The sequence below is a fragment of the Calonectris borealis genome, chromosome 1 (assembly GCF_964195595.1).
Source record: "Calonectris borealis chromosome 1, bCalBor7.hap1.2, whole genome shotgun sequence".
Taxonomy (NCBI): Eukaryota; Metazoa; Chordata; class Aves; order Procellariiformes; family Procellariidae; genus Calonectris; species Calonectris borealis.
This window is the reverse complement of record NC_134312.1, coordinates 43,735,198-43,757,611: the sequence shown is the minus strand read 5'-3', so window position 1 is coordinate 43,757,611 and position 22,414 is coordinate 43,735,198. Positions and strand designations below refer to the sequence as shown.

The 22,414-nt window shown below is 38.2% G+C and overlaps 1 protein-coding gene across 2 annotated transcripts in view; it reads right to left on the bottom strand.

Moving 5' to 3' along the window:
* NAV3 (neuron navigator 3) overlaps positions 1–22,414 on the bottom strand; it is a 270,974-nt gene that overhangs the window by 118,506 nt on the left and 130,054 nt on the right. Inside the window, exons 8-9 of one of the 2 annotated variants that reach the window (XM_075150396.1) lie at positions 14,838–15,876; positions 4,822–4,937 (exon numbers count right to left, since the gene is read on the bottom strand). In XM_075150396.1, the coding sequence (XP_075006497.1) occupies positions 4,822–4,937; positions 14,838–15,876 (1,155 nt within the window). The remainder of the gene's footprint in view (positions 1–4,821; positions 4,938–14,837; positions 15,877–22,414) is intronic. The other variant, XM_075150404.1, reaches the window with a different exon arrangement.

Here is a 22,414-nt window from a genome sequence, read left to right as displayed (position 1 = left end):
ATTCATTCAGCCTTCGTGCGTACAAACACAATACTGCTGCCCTTGATTACAAGATTATATGAATTTTTCTCCCATTAATCCCACTGCCTCACTTGGTAGACAGATCATCATGATCATCCTCAGATACAGCAGACACGTATGTACGTCTTGGACCAAGTGCTCAGCACAAAGAACACTGAATTTATGCTTCTGCTTTACCACATCTCTCTGCAGGGTGTCATTTGACAAAACATAAAATTGCAATATGGAAAATGCTCAGGTTTATTTATTGAAAAATACTTTTATAAAGCTCATCCCTCCATTTTAATTGTATGAAATATAGTAACAAGCAAACACATCTTTCTAAACTAAGCAGACAGTATAGGAGACCAGAGGAGAGCAAATGTCGTGACAGAGCATTATTCCCCAACTACCTTGCAATTCAATGTATTCCCCACCCACCAAGCAGGAATATGTTTAAATCAAGAACAGCACAGGGAACTTCCCCAACCCATCACAGCCAGTGTAACATATTACCTTATTTTTACTGTGTCTTTCATAAAAGGAATTATAAAAATGATTTTAAGAACTAATAATCTAGGGACAAATTTTGCTGTCAGATAAGACTTTCTTTGAAGTCTCAGTGCGTAGTTTGGAGCCTTACAAATAAATTATGTAATAGATCTGCAAATGCGTAAGATTATGAATCTCTTCAGCCAAGCTTACTTGAAAAAAACAATATTGTAAACTATTTCCACACCTATTAATTAGCTATTTCTTTCAGAGACCAAAAAGAAGCACAATAAACATAAAAGCTTGAAAATGGAATGTTTTTATGCTAATCCTGCCATCGATATTGGCCTATAACTCTTAAAGTTACTCTTTCATTTTTGCTTCTTCCCTCAGATTTTTTTATAATTAGTCAATATTTGTAAATTCATGAATAATTATTTAATCAAACACTTTGCATTAAGATCTTTGAACATGTAAACACTTGTTAAAGCCTAACACTATCATTGATTTCATAAAATAATACTTTGTAGTTACTGACATGTACAGTTTACAATGGATTATGAAATAATTAACTTACTGACATCCTTCTCCAATAAACTTAAAGGAGAGACTGATAAATGTCACAGCTACTACAAGAAGGAATATTGGGTAAGAAAGTCTGAACAACTTGTTCATAGTCATACCATGAAAAACAAGTGCCAAAGTGGATTACTTTATCAGCCTTTCTTTTCATTCTCGTTTTAAAATCCTGTCTATAAAGTTATACTCCAGTTTTGCAGAAACATAGATACTGGGTAGTCTTGTAGAGGCAACTGGTACATAAAGTACATGCAAGAAAGAGTGTTCATACATGACTACAGAACTGGTCCTTATTTAGGACTCCCAAATTTCTGTCTGGGATTTCCTGGACAGAAGTCTACACATCTGTGTGCCACATGTGCAACGAGTCTACTGTATGCAGAATGCACTGAAACCACTGCACTGGTGACCCGTGCCTACAAAATGGGACCCATTCAGCATGTGTGTGGGTATCACTGGCACCGTGCATGCAGAGGGGATCCAAGGTGTGCAGGAAGCCTTACACCTACTGAGCATGTGCTGCACTGCTGATCTGCACGTGCACTGTGGGAACATCTGGGACTGCACTGGCTGAGCTGTGGAATATTCAGAGAAAGAAAGAAAAAAAAAAAGAAGGAGGAAAAAAGTCTGAAGCACTTCAGATCACATCTGGAACAATTTCCCAGCAGAGATGGAGGAACAGTGAAGAAACCCAGATTTACAGTAGCTCTACCAAGAGGCAGAACTAGTTTTAGGCATAAGCCATGTGGGAAATCACCTAGGGCAGCAGATTTATGGGGACAAGCTATAAACAAAGAGGTTGTTCAGGTTATCAGGGCAGCACCTCTGGGTCCATGCCTACACCAACCTCACCATCTCCCTCGCCTTCCAGCACCATCCTCCTCTCACAGCTGTGCAAGTAAAACCAAGTGATCACTTGCCCAGTAATGGGCAGGAAACAAGTGGCTTGTGATCTGACTTTGCCCCATCCTTTCATCAGCTCTGAGCTGGAAGACAGGAGAGGTTTTAGAAGTAACTGGCTCCCTTAGAAACAGGGAGGAAGATACAGCAGAGGAGAATTGGAAACTACCCCTACAGCTTCTCGCTTTCCCTCTCTACTTCCCCATCACTGGTGTTCAGACAGTGGCGAAGGGATGTGAACTGCCTTGCTGGGCACAGATAACAAAGCCACCGCCGTCCACCACTAAAGCAAGGAAATTAGCTTGGGTTTGGTATCCTGAATCACTCAGGGAGAACTGTGCCTGAACAACCACTCCCAAATCTTTTCAAAATTATTTTTTCCCCATCCAAATTTTGCCTGTATTGTGAAGAAGCCTTGAACCAGCCATGCTTACAGCATTAGCTTAAGATTGATTTTGCCCTGAAGTGGATTAGGAGCTCTGATATGATCTGCTTGGCTACTTACGGGAGCAGTAATCTTCAGCCAAGAGACAACAACAAACATGAGTGTGTAAATATTCTGAAAGCAGCAAAACAGTTTATACAATGATATGGGCTAAGATATCTTAGTCCTGAGCATGTTGGCCTTAGTTGCAAATATTTGGCACTGTAAAAATAATAAAGACTAATGAAGTAGAAACATAATACAGGTGGGACAGCACTTTATGAACCCTCTACCACAAGCTGTTTACTGGTTTCCACAGATGCTCAGTCACTTGCATGATCTTTACTGATCCTTACTGCCTACCAATATATTGTGCTAGTGTGTTTGGCTACCAAGTTGCAAAAGAAGCTTGAGATTATATAAAGATGATGCCCATCCATAGCAGCAGTGGAAGATTTCAGGAAAATGATAATATCCAAATGAAAGAAACTCTGGATTAATCTCTTAACATCCTGGATATAAGTGACCACATCAAGGAAATAACCCTTGCTTATCTCCTTGCTACTACTGGTATAAGCCCTTGATCATACCAGAATAAAGATGCTTCTAAGTTACAAAATTTAATTGTCCTTTCTCATGGCTAATCCATCATGGAATACTCCCCTGAACAGCCATCACATGAGATTTTTTCTATGCAGGTTCATCAAAGACAGAATTACCAATGGCTTGGTGATATTTCACCAACGCAGACAATTATTTATTCAGCAAATGTAGTACTTGATCCGTTCATTCTTTTTGCTGCTAACAGCCAATTACGGGTGACATACCTCTGTTTTCCTCTGTTTACAACAAACCATTGACCACATTTTCCCAGTGGTTCTGCTTTGCTGCCTGTTATGTCAGTCAACTGCTAATGCCAGAGTCTGAACAATCAGATTAGAAACATCTCTGATGTCTAGTGCCCTTTATGTCATTTTCTTCTTTTTGATGCTCTTCCATTTCTGTTCAGAACAGTAAAAGGCCAGGAGACATGATATCCTGTTTGAGCATTTCAGCAGGTACTGAATCAATATTTTTTTTTAGCATCTCTGTGGATAATTCCTTGAAACATCTTTTGATTTGTGTAAGTGTTTCAATTATACTCTTTATATATGCAAGACCAATGAGTCTGATTTCTGGATTAATTAAAAAGAATTTTTTACTTTAATGTTAACAGACATCACCTCTAAGGAACATTTCACCATGTTTCAGGGTGACATATTTATCACAAAAGCTGGCAGTGCAAATAAAGGATGTTAGACTCCGGAAACTTCCAAAGGGACTGAGACAAACCAGGACAAAACCTCAATTTCAGTATGAGTCAGCTAAATGCCAAGGCAGTCCCACAAAGCTTGGGCATCTGATTTCCCTTCTGGTGGAGAGATAATTTTAGACTGATGTGTCAAATGAGTCCTTTAAAGTGAGTTATATCCTGTGTAAGAAGAATCACATGACTGTTATAAATTCATTTGCGTGTTAAAATTTTAGAGTAAAAGGGTAAAACTACAGGTGAATCCAGTGGGACAGGATTTCACCTTTTATTCTCGTAAAAATGATAATAAGAATAAAGATGCTAATGAAAAAAACCAAAACAACAACAACAAAAAAATAAACCCCCAAACCCCAACAAAACATCTCTGGTGAAGAGTCCCTTTGAAAGTACTCCCACAGGACCCTGCAGTGCAATTCAGTCCTGATGAGAAAGTCAGCTGTGACACACTTTGCTTTTTGCATCCATAGGCAGAGTTACGGCCAGATCCTGGGTTGATGGAAAGCAGCGTGGCTCTGTTGACTTCAAAGGAGTTATTCCAATATGATTAAAAAAAATCCCTAAACATTTGTAACCTAATAAGGATTTTACTCAAGGTTTACAAGGAATTCCAGAATACAACCTTTAGCAGCTTAGCTCAAGCAGCAGCTTAAAAGTCAGGTACAATAGTAAGAACTTGTTCGTTTTCCCATTTTCTGAATATAGATTCATTTATAAAAGCAAAATATATCTTGTGTAATTTATGTCTCAATTCTGATGTTATGATTTAATTTGATGATCTTAAATGCATCACAGTGGCAAACATTCTGAAGTAGATTTTCCACCGCCTCTCTTGGAGCACTTAGTATGACTCCAACAATAATGACTTGAAACCCTAGCTTGTGAAAGCCCAGTTTCCGTAAAATGGTGAAGAGGATATTTGAACAGAAGGAGACGGTTCAGGTAAGAGAACTGTGCATTTGAAGCACTAACTGCGCATGATCCAAATTTTCTGCATATTTAATACCACTCATGAATAGAGGTCAGAAGTATTATTTCAACGCGTTGCAAAGCTCATGTTAAGAAACAGATGTAAACAAAGAAGTTCACAGGCTTCTCCTGACTTATTGTTACTCACCAGATATCTCCTCTAGGCACTGTTTGGCAGTCTTACTGAACGACAAATCCATTTTAGTAGGACTGGTGCAGGAGTCAGCAGGTGGTAAAGAGGTACTGTCATTTTCTGAGAGAGTTCTGAAATCAAGAAGATTCATTATTATTATCTGTCATTCATGTATTAATGGAAACAAATGTTACTTGCAGCTCCATCTGGAATCGTATCACTATATGGTGAAAATACCATGAATGTCACATTCTTACTGCATTAGTTTGACTCCAGCTACACAAATTTGCAAGCAACTAGGAACTCTCTCTGTCTCTCTCTTCAGGAACAACTCAGAGTTAATGTCGGAAAATTTGGAGCCATTTTGTTTCCTTGCTTTTTCTCTGCAAGAAGTGTCAACCAGATATAGGCAGAATCCATTTAAATCGGTTAAGTCACATCCCTGACATCCCAGGCACATATATAAGGGAAAGGAAAACTTGTAATTGCTGAAATATTAAGTGAGAAAGGCCATGTGGGAAGAAGCTTATGCAAGGCTGGAATGCAAATCTGGCCCAGATATTTAAATCTATGTGCAGCTTCTTTTGATAATGCCCCTTATATAACTCTGGGGAAATGGAATGATAAAAGTTTTTCCATTAACTTGCTAACAGATAGCCCATATTTTCTGTGATGATATATTTCTGTGGATATCATTGATAAATTATAATGGGTACCCTTTTTTGAATACAGTTATTTGCTATTGCATAATGGTAAGTAGCAAGAAATACACAAGCAAAGGGATTGTAATAAAAAATAGAACACACAATTATTGTCTCCTCTTAAGGAACAGCTGTAGCATCTAGTTTACACAGGAACTGTTGAACCACAATGCCATAAAAACATTTGTATACAGTAAAACTATACATCTAAAGATATACTAGCCACTTTTTGAAATAAAATGGAAAAAAGTCTTCACTCAGAGCTATTTTTTTTCAGCTTTCCTGACATGAATAGCACATTCAGTTTTTTGATTTCTTAAAAGACTAGTGAAATAGTTATCTCCTAATTTTAAAATGTTACATTTATAGCTTATTTCTCAAAATTCACCATAAAGTGTTTCCAATGACCAACTAAACTGTAAATACAAACATTTAACTGTGTGATGAATGTGTATTTTGTAAGTATAACTAGTAAAAACGGTGACTTATCTCTCAAAATAATTTTATGGCAACTTATTTTATGAAGTAACTTTCCAGTTAACATTTTCTTCAAAGTTACTGAATGGATTTGTTCAGTAATTCATGACAGTAACCGAGGAAGCAGATACATGCACGTACAACAGCACAAGTACTGTCATGGTGGAATATGTTGATTAGAATCATTTAACTCTGACTCTACTTACACAGAAATAGAAATGTAAATGATGTCTGATATGATGCACTTTCTCATCAATTTCTCTACTTTTGGGATGCTGGAAACAGACAATTGCTCTATAAAAACCTATTTTTGGTTCTCATCTACTATTTCTTTCTGTGACACACTACTGGAAACGCAAGCGCAGCAGATGCTGCAAAGTCAACTATGTCCTACCGACCTTGAATGTAATTTTACCTTTGGTGCTTGAGAACAGTGTCCTAAGTAACAAAAAGCCCACTTTATCCCTCCCCAATGAACTCACACCAAAATTCCACAGTCCCATCTGCTTTCCCATATTGCTTCAAATCATCAAAATGAATGACGGTTATGTCTACTTTCACTGAAAGCCACTTTGAGAGGCCATGAATGCTCATGAGTACTCCTGTCTGGGTTTAGTGCTGAGACTTTTCATGCTGGATCAGTCCAGGGCAAACTATCAGCCCAAAAACACATCTCAGAAAAAGGCACTTGTAATAATGGCAAAGGTAATTGAAATGGTCTGCATTCTTTTTGTTTAACCCAAATCATGGAGCTGCTGGGGCTGGAGCCAGAGCAAGGCTGGAGTTTGTTAAGAGGAACACTAGAAAAGAGTAGATATTGCTTTTTGTCTTGTAGGAAGAGCACCCAGCTAGGTGGGTACAATTCAAGTATTCCTAGTATTCTCCACAAAATGTATATGGAGTTTACATCAGTCCATCTCTGGTTAGAAGCAAAAAGAGATCTTTTTTGCTGGTTCTCCTTCTGACCCTAGGGCATTGCATTCCTGATTTTACAACTGTTCAACCATTAATCACTGCATGAACCCAGAAAGGTGGTGTAAACCCTTCCCTGAGTGGCCAAGAGCCTTATACGTAAGCTATCTTCTAAGAGAGGATAGAAAGGATCCATTCCTGTTTATTTGGACATCTATCATCAGAAAAGGATTGAGTGGTCTGGACCCCCACCGGACACCAATACCCAACATTTGCACTGATTCTTCATCGAGTGAATGGGCATAAGTAAACACAGAACTTCAATGATCTGGATTGCCTTCTGGCAGTGACTATTGCCTGTACAGTCAATAGAGATGAATACATAACTCACTATTGACTGTATGGGAACACAGATGCTTATGGTAGAAGGACTGGATTTCCCTACAAGAGTTACAAACAAGTAATGAGTGATTTACAGTAGCTAAGTAAACTTTAGTATGATGAGTGAATCTGTTTACTTAAAATAACAATGAATATAAGTTTTTACTTGCTCACAACTTTGTTTGCCCAGGTCACATCACACATTTTAGAGATATACCAAATTCCAATTAAAACACATTTCTGTTATTCAGTGTTTTGTTGGCTTTTTTCTCATTTTCAAAAACCCGATGCAGCTATAACCAGGAAGAGAAACTGAAAAACACTGTGAGAAAAGATATTTCCAAAGATTTCCATTCCAAATTTTAGAATCTGATCGGTGGGATTAATAGCAGCACAAAATCCAGTTTCTGGGACATAAGATGGCATTAGACTCTAAGCTTTAAAGTAATAACACTAGATAACAAATATCATATAACGCTAATAATTTTAAAATGTTTGATTTAATTTATAGAAAGAAAACCATAGAAACATAAACTAAATGTAAATATGATGCGGTTTTCTTAAATTTATTGGCAGCCTGAAATAACAGATCTAAGAAGCATGACGTGTCCCTTTTATTTCACTTGAAACTTGAAAGTTTAAATATAATGTAAAATAAATGTGATTTGCTATAAAAGCAAATAACAAAGAATCTGCTACACTGACTTCATTCAGCATTTTTATGTTTAATTTGGTAAAAATATCAATGATTCTAATTATCTGAGGCAACAACAGAAATCCCACAGAGAAGTATGGATTTTGCAGCAGTTAAAGTTCTGCTTACTTGAGAAAACTGGTTATTTATTGTGGAAGTGATGGTCCAAAAGGCACCTGCCCAGCCCTTGGGCACCCATGATGGAGGTACCATGAAGAGGAACCTGGGGATGGGGCTCTCATCAATAGCTCTTCTCCCACCAGGTCCCTACTGGGTTGCCAGCTGCTGCCAGCACTTCCACAGCAGCCCTGCCTTTCGGTGCATGATGGCCAAGGCCCTAATTTTTTCTGGAGTTGAGCTCGGCCCGGATGTGCTGAGAATGGTCTAGTGGTGAAAGATTTCTAAGCAAAACCATGTAGAAGCCAAGCTCTTGGGGAGTAAGGAGGTCCAGATATAGACTGGTTGCCTAAAACTTCAAGTTGCTTTGCTCCAGGCCTGTCACAGGGTGTGATACATTGGAAAAAGCATGCAGATGCCTCTTTGCTTAGCTCAGCTGTTCTAGTTCAAAGAAAAAAAAAAGAAAAGAAAAAAGGAAAGGTGAAATTGTGAGATTTGTCTTCCCCTATACTTCTGGCTTTTACTTCTTTCTCTGAGCCATATTAATCCTATGAATGACTCAAGTGATCTCTGCAGGACTGCAGCACAGATTAAGCTCCAGGCAAGCAAACAGCAAATTAAAAGATCTTCTCATTAACCTTACACATTGGCCTTAATGAATGGCCCTCTATCCTCTATCTATTCACAGCCCGCTGCCTTAAAAAAAAAAAAAATTAAATCCTTGCATCTCTCTGGACATCAAGGAAAGTGAAAATAATTTCGGTTTAGTCAAAGCAACCCCGCTGACATTCCTTCTAGTGCTGTGCATCTGCAGCACAGGTTAATTTAGGCAACCGTCATGAAAACAGGGCAATCTGTTTTCTATTTTAATCATGGCAATCAGAGAATATATTTATCCCCAACCCACTGAGTTATATGCTACCTATTTGTAAGAGCATCAAACTCACTTAATGGGACAAATCCTGCTCTCAATCACACCTGCACAAGCTCATTCAGTTTGATTAAAATGAGCCTGTACAAGAGTAATTAAGAAGAAAATTTGGGGCACTATTTAATAAGCTGTCTTTAACACAGTCAGTCATTTCCCGTCTCTAACGAAATAGCCAACCTTTGATAAACACAGATACCATCAAAGGTTTGTTTGGTTTTTACTCGACATTCCAAAAGATATCAGATGAATATGCTGGGTTTTTTTTCCAACAACTCTCTGAGGTGCAGCTGTCTTGAATGTGTATCACTGTCATCGTAACAGACTGGCAGGAGCACATCTGGAATATGAGCAGTTTGATCACCCATCTTCAAGACATGTGAGTTAAATTGGGAACAGCTGCAGGGAAGGGCTACTAAGATGCTCGTGGGGAAGAAGAAACCCTTCTGAAAGGAAAGAAAAGAGACAATTTGGTTTAGCCTTGCAAAAGAGAAGGAAGGGGATGGGATTATTCCCTCACATATTTAAAAAGACTGATCAAAAAGAGGGAAAACAACTTTTTAAGTTAAATGATTATATTAACAAAGTAATAAATGGATGCAATCTCATCATGTGGGTTGTAAACAATTTCTAACAATGAGATGAGTGAGTTTCTGGAGGAACCTTCCCAGTGGAGTAGTGGGGATTAACTAGTTTAAAATAAAGTTTAGCTGGTTTATGAAAGGGTTAATATGGTTGCCAGCGACAGAAGATTGGACAGAATATCCTTTTTGGCTCTTTATCCTACATTTTATTGATTATTTAGTCAAAGGAATAAGGCCACACTTGTCTGTATGGCAATTTAAAAGAATAACTTCAGATCATAAACAGCAAGCAACTGAATTATCAAGCTACTGTTTTAACTCAGCATTAATCAAGTATGTGTTTATAATGATTTCTGTGCTTATTATCATCCCATCTCTTAAGCCAACACCTCTACACTGGAAACTTTTCTTACACAATTACTTGAAAATCAAGCATGAGAAAATGGGAGGATTTTTCTAAACACTCTGTTTTTGTTACAAGTAAAACTGGTGGGTGGCAATGTTTAGCGCTACCTACGATTGCAAAATTTTGGTGGTGACTGTTGGTTTACTTTCACAACAGTAATGTAAATAACAGAAAACAATAAAGCATTGCAGTGTAACTTTGAATCATCACATTTTTAAAGAAAGAGTTGCAGTACGTTTAGCAGCACAATCTATTATTAACAAACACAACTAACTGATAGAATGTCTTTTACTGAAAACTTAATTTTAACTCCACAATCAGTGACCAGAAGTAACTTCTAGTCATTAAAACTGGACATGAATATGGCTTCAACAAACCCTGCAGATGCTGTGTTTGCAGGATCCTTGAAGAGTAGTTTAATTTTTTCCCTAAGCCAGTATAAAAACATCCTGAACAGGCAGCTGGAATTGAATTTCACTGTGCCTCCAGAGGTGCAACCAGATTATATCCTCCTTCTCATCTGTCGCAGCTCTGCACTTCCCATGCACCCTTGAAGCTATGCTCTAGTAACGGAATTGTTTCAATCACCATATAGGAAAGGAGATAGGAAGAAGATTTTAGTACCTAGTAACATGTTTATTTATTATACTGATGTTTCCTTTCTCTGCCTCTATCTATTGAACACTTTAGTCCTCACAGAATCATAAAGTAATTTAGATCAGAAAGATGTTCTAGATGCCATCTGGTCCAATGACCTGCTCAAAGCAGGTCTGGTTACTTTAAGTTGCTCAGGGCCTCATCTGGTTGATTCTTGAATAGATCTGAGGACAGAGCTTCCACAACCTCTCTGGGCAGCCTGCTCAAGATAAAAATATTTTTTCTAACTTTTAATCAGCATCTCCCCTGCTGTAACTTGCATCTGTTACCTCTCATCCTATCAATCACCCTGCATTTCAGAGAAGAGTCTGGCTCCATCTTCTCTATACCAATCTATTATGTAGCTGAAGTTACCAGTTTCTTATTCTTCAGGGACAAAAGGAGTGCCAAACTGTTTTTTGTAGTCCAGGATTGACACTGAAAGAGTATCTCTGCAAGGTCTCAATTCAGACAGTGCTGAAACTTCTTCCAGATGTCGCTATCATTAAACTACAAATTTAGCTGAAGAACTGAAATTTAAGCGATGCACAACATAGAAGTGCAGCTCAGGATGATGAGTGGTCAGCTAATTCTCTGCAGCAGTTTCTATACTTTCAGCATTTCAAGCAATAAGCAATTCCTGAGCACCACAGCCCCTGGGATTTGGGCACTTCAGATTCTATATTCCAGCCACGGAAAAGAGACCCACTAAGCTCCTACAGCAGTTACTGGAAGAGTCAATAAAATAAAACTAAACTGCAGTACATGCTTCCAATTACAACTCAACGTTCTCCTATTGAAATACTCCTTTACTGTTTGGGCAAATCCACAGCAAATGTTAATTGCCAACATAACACATATTTCATGTAGGATTATGATGATTTACATCAACTAAGGATTTGCCCCATGGAGTGAGGTAACATTTGTGTAACTCCTTGGTCTATTAGTTATGTTTCCCATTTTATGGAAATAACGCAAACTTACACAATTTGGCTCACAAAAAATAAAGCAATGATTGCATACAACAGGCTCTTCTCTGGGCAAGAAAATGTTTGGAATTACAGATTATATTACACTTTTGAGCAATTCATAGAAAAGCTAAGAACTCCAAATACTGAGCAATTAAACTGTTATTCTGTTAGTAACATTTTAGGAGAAAGATTCGGACTACGTGGTTTTTTTTTCTTTAATGCCTCTTTTTCCTGTTTTCACTGTAACCTAGTAAGCATTAAACTTCTGTGTTACTCTTCTCCATCTGAAATTTAAGCACCACTAAGAAGATAACTAAATTCTATGGCCAATTTCAATACGAGTCTAAGGGACTCTGGCAGATGGCACAATTTCCATCTTCCTCCAATTCTGTCTATGTAGAAGAATGTGTAATTTAAAGTAGTGGCTGATATACTTTAAACAATTATACAGTCTCTTACACCTTCCTTTTAGTTGTTTTTCCTGCTGTATTTCTCTTATCAAGCTTTCTGGCAACTAAATTACGTCCACTTCAGCCTTTCTTATATCAGTCGGACCCTCCAGTCAACTTCAGAGGGGACACATAAGGGACTGTAAATAACACATTCACAACGGCATTTGAAAATAAATAATCACTTGCTGAGGAGGATGGAAGAATTTAAATTATACCCATTTAGATGATCTGAAATGCAACTCTGACTGTTGCTGCTAATCTTTGTAGAGAAGTAATAATCCCATATGAATTTCCATGCCACTGTGTTTAAGAGGCATAAAAATACAATGTGATATCAGACAGGACAAAACACCAAGAGTGCAAAGCTGAATAGTGCAATATATCATTTCAGAACCTCCTAGTGAAACAGTATTTTCTATCTACCATCCATTAATAAAAATACACAACTCCTTGAAAACAGGAGTGTTGATAACTGTTATAGCATTGTATTCTCTGTTTAAGCAAAATACATGCCAGCCGCAAAGCAACTCTTTGGAATACTTTCTTTTACTCACAAATCTACAGTAATATCCTCTTGAGTAATAATCACATATTGCAAAATATATGATATCTGCAGGTATGAGCAACAAACCAGAAAAAGCACTAGCTTACTTGTCCTTGTGTTAACAGCCTAAACTCATCACAGTAGTATATTGCAGTATTCTGCAGGATTCTGGATAAAATGCACCGTATTGTTACTAAATTATATTGCAACTTTTTACAAGGACAGCAGTACAAACGTACAGAGCCTAGATATTCCTTCTAGCTATAAAAAACTTAGTCTGAATGGTAACTGTTGTTTATTAACTCATTGATGTATACAACTGTCCTAGCAGCTAACATGCGTACCTGAAAATTCTGTGTATACATTGTGGTGACTGCTCAGAAAACAGTTATGTTTAAGAGCAAGAAAGTGTAAATACAGTACCCCAGCTTTATGCACACTTCTACTTGCCATATGTCCACAAAAATAAATATGCTGACTTTGGAAATATGGATATTTTACCCTTGGTTATATTTATATTCTTCTATTACAAATCATTGTGTACTATTACAAAGCCCTTGAGAATTGTAAGAAATGTAGTTACTGTGTATTTTTGGGTCAGATTCTGCTCTCAGTTACAGAGATACACATTGAAGTAACCTCATCAAAGTCCATCTATTACTCTGGGTTTATGGCGTTCTGAGATCAGACCTTGGCTCTGAGAATTTTATTTTCATGCGAGATTTAGCTTCAAATACAGTCTCCTTTGCTGTTTGTTTGAAGCAAACAGATTATTATTAATACCAAATTTTACTGGAAGATGCATGCTTCTATCACCCTTTAAAATTCAAAATACATTTTGCTTCATGATGAAGCTTAAAAGAATGATAAGGTATCTCCATCATGCAATGAAATGGCATCAATATGTGGTAAAATTGCCATTAAATAGCACATGCATCTGAAGACAAAGCATAGCTGCTTTTTCTCTCTCTTTATATATGCACCCTAACACATATGTAGGCCATCCTATGTACCATGCCGCAAATCGTTTGTATCACTGAAGTTATTCTAGATAGTTATAAAGAAACATGCATAATAAGCACATTCAGTGATACATTTAATTGCAACTCAAGAGGCTACCCACACATATTAGAATAAATATAACCTATATTATGCCTTTTTCCCCCCCATATGATTTTCTGAACTGCTTTTTTTCAGAATTAACTTAAACAGCTTATCACTCATCCAGATTGGTTTTGAAGCTATGTTTAGTTGTGTGTAATGCTATATATACTCCCTCAGAGCCTACTTCAGCACCTCTTTAATCTTTAGCCAAGATTATCTACAGTACTACTCACTAACAAAAACTGCCAGTATATTTTGCTTAATAATGTATTTGTCATTTTATCAGATGTTAAATTTACCCACAACTGAAGCTAAAGCCCTCCAACAGCTGACATCTGAAATCATTACTCAAACCAGCCTGCCAGTCTTTCTACACTTACTCTGTCTTCTGAGCTGTACAACAATGAAATCTCTCAGCTTCTCTTCAGTTGCTCTATCAAATAGCAAAATAAATTCAGACAAAGTTGATACATGTAACTCTTCACTCCTCTATTCCAGAGCTTTGGGCACCAGCTGAGTTTGTATCACCTGTAAAAATTAACTGCCTCCATGGAGTTAATCTATACCTAGTTTGCGTATAAAACTAAACAGGAAAAGGACCTGTAAACAGCAACCTTTTCTCTCTGCCCAAAATATTGTGTATGGTTTTTCCTGTAATATCTTACTAGTACTGTTACATACTCTGAAAACACCAGCAGTTTATTTTAGGATTTTTTAAGAGAACAGTGTATTTTAAGCAAATATTACTGAATATCAGCAAATAAATATTGAGGTTCTTAAACTGCACACAACGATATTCGCAGTAGAAACCTGACTCAGCCGTGACCTTTCAAAAGCGGCACAGGGAATGTATCATGTGATTTGTATTTCTAATCAAAACATCCTGAATTTTAAATGGCAAATATTTGCAGTGGATTGTTTTTGTACAAGGTAGAGACTCGGAGTTCTTGGAATTATTCATATAGTAACATTAAACAAAAAATAATATTAGGAAAACATGTGCGCGATGCTGTGACAGAAACTGGGAGATAAGAAACATAGCAGTGTGATCCACCATTGCTCTATCTGTTTTAGCTCTCTTTCCTAAGCGGTAAGACAAACCCAGTTTCCCTCTGTGGCCTTACCTATAAATGAAAGGAGCTACTGTGGCAGTGTTGGGGTGGCTGTATTGCTGTTGCTGAGGAAGCTGGACGACACCATTTCCCGTGCCTTGGCCGCTGCTTGCAGCCATCGAGGCTGACAGAGCCGCAGAGGACCCCGGGGTAAGAGCTGCGCTTGGTTCTTTCCCTTCAGAAGAAGCAAGACCAGAGGAAGGAGAAGCCTTCTCACTAAGTTGAGATTTTGGTGTTGATTGGGACTGGTTTCCTTTCGTAGTCCTCAGTTTTTCAACTTCTTTACTTCCCGTGCATGCAGATGAAGCGCTCTGCTTTGCTGTTGGCACCTTTGATCCAGGTTTTGGGATCCCACTAGAAGACGGTATTAAACTTTCCTTCTTGGCTGCTGTCGTCTTGCTTCCCTTTGGGATTAAGCTTGCAATTTTTGAGCTCTTCTTTGTAGATGTTTCAGTGACCTGGTCCTTCTCTTCCTTGACTGTTTTCTCAGTGCAAACTTTGTTTTTGTCCCTGTTCTTTTCCTCTTTGTCCTTTGGCTGTAGCAAAGACTTTTTATTGCTGAGATTTTTGCTTCCAGCTTTCGGGGGGGTTAACTTCGGTGATACTTTAGGACTGCTACTTGTGGAGCCGCCGCTGTTCACCCCACCACTTAAGACATCCATTTCACCACACTCTGAAAAGGTATCATCCTCTCTCCCACTGTCGCTGGGTCCTGAGCTCAGCGACAAAGGAGGTCTCAGAGCAGTCCTAGCATTAACCAGCTTGAATTTTTCCAGCATAGATTTTTGTCCAGATGAAGGGGGCTTCACGCCTTCAGAAGGGGGTGGCTTGAGCCTGTCTGAAGATGGAGTAGGGGAGGTTGCGGGACTAGGCTGTTTCACGGACAGCATGGTAGAGGTTGCACTGTGTTTGACATTCATGGATTTGCTGCGCCAAGGCTTGCTGGCACTTGGAGAGGGTATGGCAGAGACCTGCTGCTGCCCGGTGCTGGTGGGATGCTGCACATTTCCATTCATGCCTGCAGATGGGTGAGGGCCTTTTGGTGAATCTGCTTAAAAACCAGAAAGAACCATAATGGTACAGTTATTCTCCCATCTCCTGCTTGAAGGTGATACCATACTCCTCTGGCATTTAAAACACAGTTACATGTGATTTATAATAAACATAATTTACATGTGCATGGAACATGAAGGATGCTAATCAAAAATGCCTTTCCCTTCCACCATCTTGGTGTTGTGCAATACTTCTATGAGCTCAAGAGACCCTTGGAAACACCTTCCTTGTAACCATTTCATTATGCAAATTAAACCTTCCAATTTAAAGATTTTATCTTTAATAAGTCATAAAGAAATTCTTCCAATCGCTTGTTAATGATAAAACACTGAGACATGGAAGAAAAAAGAATGCTACAATATTGGAAGAAAAACAAAACCAGAGAAAGATGGTTTTGATGTTTAGTGAAAGCAAAACATGTGCAAGAAAGCTGAGGTTTTGGGCAGGAGGAGGAGGACTGAATAATACTGAAATTAAATGGATACGATCAACACTCATAAAAGCAAAAAATGGCAGGTCACTATACTTTTTTTGTTTTTAAGTACAGTTAACAACCTTTAGTAGCTGACTTCAGGAACTTATCCCGGTGCACTTTCATAGGGAAAAAAATATCAACAGTTTCACCAGTGTCAATACTTGAAAGTTACAGTGATATATCATCTACATGGGTACAGCAACAATAGTTGTTTTGGGCTTGAAGCTCAGGTAGGTACAGAAGGCTTGTTTGCGTGGCTCTGGTATCTTCCCTACGTTTACATTATTCAGAAACTTCAGTGAACCTGCAGAATGAATGAGAACAAGACTCCTTCTGCAATAATCAAACTATGCGAATCGACAACCATGATTTTCAAAGAAGTCATCTAGCCTTATTAAGCAAAACAGACCAATGCACGAAAGGGTTAAGCTCTTCTGTATGAAGCTCAGATTTCCAAGACATATCTGAGAATCTAAACACTATTACTCTGGAGCACCAGAGAAATGAAGTGGTAATGGCAATCAAATCTGTGGTAGATAACTATTTCAGCAGATGACATATTTTCTCTCAGTGTATCTATCTTGTTTTGCCATTCAGTCTCGGGACTGCCAGTGAATTAGGCATAAGCCTGCTTATAGTATATCAAATTCAGAACAAGAAAGCCTACGAAACACGCAATGCAAATGTAGTTCATGGAATGGCAAAAAAAGTGTCCTTGATGTGTTATATACACACATGAAGCCAAACCCATGTCTTGGGGCTCTTCTGTCTGGATAATATAGTAGATGAGGACACTGAAGACATTTGTCCTTTCAGCACAGAGTTTGAAGTTATGCATCATTTTCATTTTTGCAGTCTCAGCCCTAAGGCCCTAGTGTGGATTAGACTACCCACCTGGAAGTCTGAAGGCTATAATACACATAGGAAAGGGAGGATTTTGAGCATCCTGAAAGGGGAGCTGTTTTTTCTTTAACAAAGAGAACGTAAACATAACAAAATCTACTTCTCTAAATAGCATGTAAGAAGTTCTAGTTTAAAAAAAAAAGAAATCTGAACAAAAGTAACACGACAGAAATGTAACAGCTTTTACTTGCTTAACTCTATTAACAGTTGTACCCTGGCAGGCCAATCACCCCCACCTGCAATAGACGCTGTATAATTCCATCTGCCCAGAGTTTTTCGTGTGCTTCTCAGCCTGATACACAAACCCCACAGCTCTAAACGAGCTCAGTCCACCTTCACAGAAGGTTTCCAGCACCTCTGCTGCCCACTTACTAGATAAGAAAACTTTAACTGGTAAGGGTTGCCTCAGAGCATTATTTGGGACAGGTGAGATTATGGCTTGTTCCCCAGCTCCAGGTAGCACCATGCGCATGGAGCAGCTTTGGTGGGCAGCTGCAGAACTGATCCCTCCCTTGCGACCAAGGCAGGAATTGTGGCTGGGCCTCTGCTATTTTCTGGTGAGCCTCAGATCCTGGAAGAGAGCCTGGGGCCAACAACAGCTGTTGGAAATTACTGCAGCCCTCAGGCTTTCTTAATTTATACCAGGGATCAGCCCCATGGCTGATAGCCCAGGACTGGGTGTGCACAAGGACCTTCTTGCACACGTCCTGCCTTGCACTTAGCTTGCCTTAATTACACAGGAGGATTGGGGTCTTTAGCGATCCCAATAATTTTGCAGAAGATCAATTCACCGTAAGAATATGCAAAGCTAATGCAGAATACATGTAACAATCTGTGAACAGCGGGATGCTACTACACTCTGTTGTATCAATTCTGTTACATTTGTATGGCTTCAGGCTATTAGTTTTACTTCAAAAAAAAAAAAAAGCATCTGATTAAAAAGAAGAATGTATGCCTTGCTATATTTCCTGCTATATAATGTTAAACTCATTGGCGGGGTGGGGTGGGGGAATTGTAAAAAGAAGAGTATTTACCGTTTCATCAATAGCTTGTTCTGCTACGTATATAGCAGAAAACTGCAGGTTCCTGGAACCACTGGTACTTATTTGATCCCTATGTCACAAACCATAAACAGCATCAAAAAAGTTACAGAGAACTTTAACTTGCCTTTAATCTTCAATTTAAAATGTATCCTTAATGTTTCCGCAAGGAATGTGGACTACACACTCTCAAGAAATTGAGAGTCTGTCTGTATGTTTAAAGATGTGGAATAAAAAGATTTATTTTCCCCTCAGCCCAAATGTATTACTTGAAGCTTCACATCATTCATTGCTTTCTGCACGTTCAGTTGGGACTTAGCTTCAGCTGTTCATTATATGAAATCTGTCCCCACCTTGTGGTGATTTTGATACAGAGTGAATCCAAACTAAGACAAGGATTTCATATTTCTATAAACTAAATTTCACAAGAACACAGGCTTCTGTTTAGAGCCTAATCCCCTTACTGCTGAAATGCATAATCAGCTTGTGGTGAAAACACTTTTACATTCTGCTCAAGAGCTCTGTGCTTCAGGGCTCAGCCTGCATTAGGAAAGGAGAACAGCAACACCTCCAGGTGTTCAGTGCAAAAAGAGAAATTTCTACCAGAACCCAGCAAAAACATGACAACCGAATGGACATTTTCAAGTCCACTTTTCATAGGCTGTTGCACCAATAAAGGACACGTGGGCTTAGACTTGGGTCCAGTATATAATCAACATCCTCTGTCTTCTTGTCCATGATCTTTGCTGTGTTCTGCGCTGTTGGAGAAGACAGGACCTCTGTGACAACAGGTCCCCCATTGCAGCATGGTTAGGTACTGATAATCTAAATATTCTGTAGCAGGCAGGTGCCCAGATTAGAGTATCCAATTTTAGTCACTCACAATAAAAAAGGTTAGTAGAAAATGGAAGAGCTGCAAGGGATTGCTCTAAGGATGTTTGGAGGAACAGGAGGTCTATCTGGTGAGACTAAAAGAATTCAGCTTGTTCAACTGTCGCTTTCCAGCTGTCCATAAGAAAGTAGCTACCCCTTATCAGCACAGGAAGACAACACCAGGGACAACTGGGAAAATACTGACACCAGAAGAAACATAAACAAATTAGCTATAGATGTACGTACTGGCCACAGATGAACAATGATTCACATCATCAGACAATGGAGTTCCAGGACAGAGTTTCTCAGAGTTGGTATGGGCAAAATAACCAAATACTGTTGAAACCGAGTTTGGACAATACCCAAACACCATTTTATATTATTAAATTCCATTGTGTCATGATTTAACCCCAGCTGGCAACTAAGCACCAGGCAGCCGCTCACTTACTCCCCCCTGGTGGGATGGGGGAGAGAATCGGAAGAGTAAAAGTGAGAAAACTTGTGGGTTGAGTATTATCAACACCGTTTTCAGCACAAATCCAAAACATAGCCTCATACTAGCTTCTATGAAGAAAATTAACTCTATCCCAGCCAAAACCAGCACATATTGAAAAGCAGGCAATTAAACTCCATGAGATAGAGACCCTTATCAGTGTTCAGATACAGTGTTTCTAAGCTCTAAAGTGTAAATATTTGTTTTTAAAATTTGACTTGAATTAGAACATTATTTCTTTGCTGGACTCAAAACACCCTGGGTATCCATCTTATTAGCAATGTGAATAATTACTTTATTCAAATAGTTTCATTTTCATAGTTTTATTTTTGTCTTTATTTTATTAAGTCAGAAGCAGATAGATGTGACATGACCTGGAAAACAGATGTGTTCTTTGAAACCCATCCATAAGCTGCAAAGTCCAGAGGAAAAAAAAAAAAAAAGATCAGCTCTCTAAAGCTCCACAGATGAGTTTCAACTAATGGCATGTTTATTGTTTTGGTGCATTCTGTGTTCCTGACTTAACCACAGCTACACACAGTTACCAGTTACATTGGTACAGCAATGGGTTGGGTCTGTGGGTGAAAACTGGGCTGTACTCAATAAAGAGCAAACCTGCATTTGCGCAAGGGAGCTAGGTTTCTTACTGTGTGAACTACTCCCAACGCAACATTCAAAGGAGATAACATTAATGACATACTAAATAATGAAATACTAACCAAAAGGCCTGTATCACATCTTATTTTGGATCACCTTCATGTCTTCTTTAACTCTGTGACTACATATCCATTCTCCACTGTGACTGAGTTGGAAACCATGTTATGCAGGAATGGATTTCAAGTATTACATATAATTGGGTTGAAAAAAACCCTTGTGCCTTATATCTTTTCTAAGGTCTCCTTATAGCACATACAGGAAGGTATACAGCAGAGAAAAATGTACCAAAAGTAGTCTGCCCTTGAAGAGGTCTGGAGGTCCCAACCTCTAATGACTATTTACCTAGCGCAATTCATCTCTTTTTCCACTTCAGTTTATACATCGCTCATGCAGAATTACAAACTATTTACTGTATGATCCATGTCTCAGAAATTAGAGTGTGTGGACTGTATACCCATTCAATGGAAGCTGTTAAGGTTATCTTGCTCCAAGCATCTGCATCAGAAGCAAAATTTGAATTATAAGGTTTATTATGTGTGCCACGCTGTAAGGAAGAATCAGTTTTTCAACGTATAGTGACACTTTTTTTTTAAAGAGGTGTTTGTTATTATTACGATTACTATTGTGAAGGTTGAAGTTTGTTTCTAAATAAATTATTCAAAAAAACTCAGGTCACAGAACATCCTCAAATACTTTAAAAAAAGTGTCAAAAGACTACTTGGAAATTTCATTGTAATATTAAAAAATTAACCACTACAATAATTAAATTTAAAATCTAGCATGATTCAGTTGTTTTTCTCTTTAGGCAAAAAAGTAGCATGGTGAATTCAAATACAGGTTCTCATGTGTTCTTTTAGGGTATTATAAAAAATATCACTTCGCTATCTTTCCACTCACAGCAGTCATTTTCGCTAATTAATTTCTGCTTTATACTCTAAAGCAAACTTTTATTTGGTTTATATTCTCATGTAAAATCAATGTTCTTCCATCCATTCTGCTGTTTTGAAAGAAAGAAAAAAGAGCAGACAGAAACATCTCAGATATAGTACTCTGTAGTTATGCAACATTACATTTTCTATATCCTGTAAAATGAATTGAATGATTATACACAAACAAAGCCACCCCTTATCCTCTTGCAAGTGATGAATTCACTAAAAATCTCATCAAGGTTCTCATTCTCTGCTGTAAAGAAATGGGAAAGTAAAGAAATCCGTCATGCAAAAAGCCACGTAAACGTGCAATGTAATGCAAACTTTAGCAGTCAAAAGACAGTTCCCAAGTAACAAGCTAAGAATATTAATATCTACAAGCATGTCTCACCTTGAATCATTTCCCTCTCACATATTTCAGTAGCAAACTTAGGTCAACATTATGGAGCAATTCTAAAACCTAAACTGCCGTACATACCTTCACTCAAGCAGCCACATCTCCTACTTCATAACTTCACTATCGTATTTGTGAACTATACAGTGTCTGCTCAGTTTTCACTCTGATCTCTTTCTAGTTTTAGCCTGGATGTCTTGCCATAAATGAGTCCTTGATAAAACAAATCCCACCATAGAACTATCTAAAACATTCAACTCTGATAGTAAAAATAAAGAAATAACTATTGAAAGGATGGTTTTATATCTTCAGATACAGCTAGGGGCAAAGTGTGTTCATCAGAATTTTGTAAAAAAAAATCTGGATAGCTGCCTGTTGCTTGGATGAAGAACATTCACTGCATACTTGTTCCTCCCACAGACCCCAAGGATGCAAACGGGTACTATGTATGTTGTATCATTTTCAACTGTATTCTAACCCAGAGATATGAATAAAATGCTGTTCATTACACAAAGGGAGAAAGAAGCGGGGGAAGGGGCTGGATTAGTTACACAACTCAGAAAGCTGAATTTTTACATTATTCTTTCTGATATAAAGCCTGAAGAGGCACATTTTCCAGGAAAACGGTGTCAGGGTGGGAGAAATGGAAGGACCCAGGGAAATCTGTTTGTTCCATAATGGAAGTTCATATTTAAAGGAGGCAATAAAACACGAACACTGAATTCAAATCCCTGCAAAATTTCATTACATTTGACTTAATTTCCAATCCTCT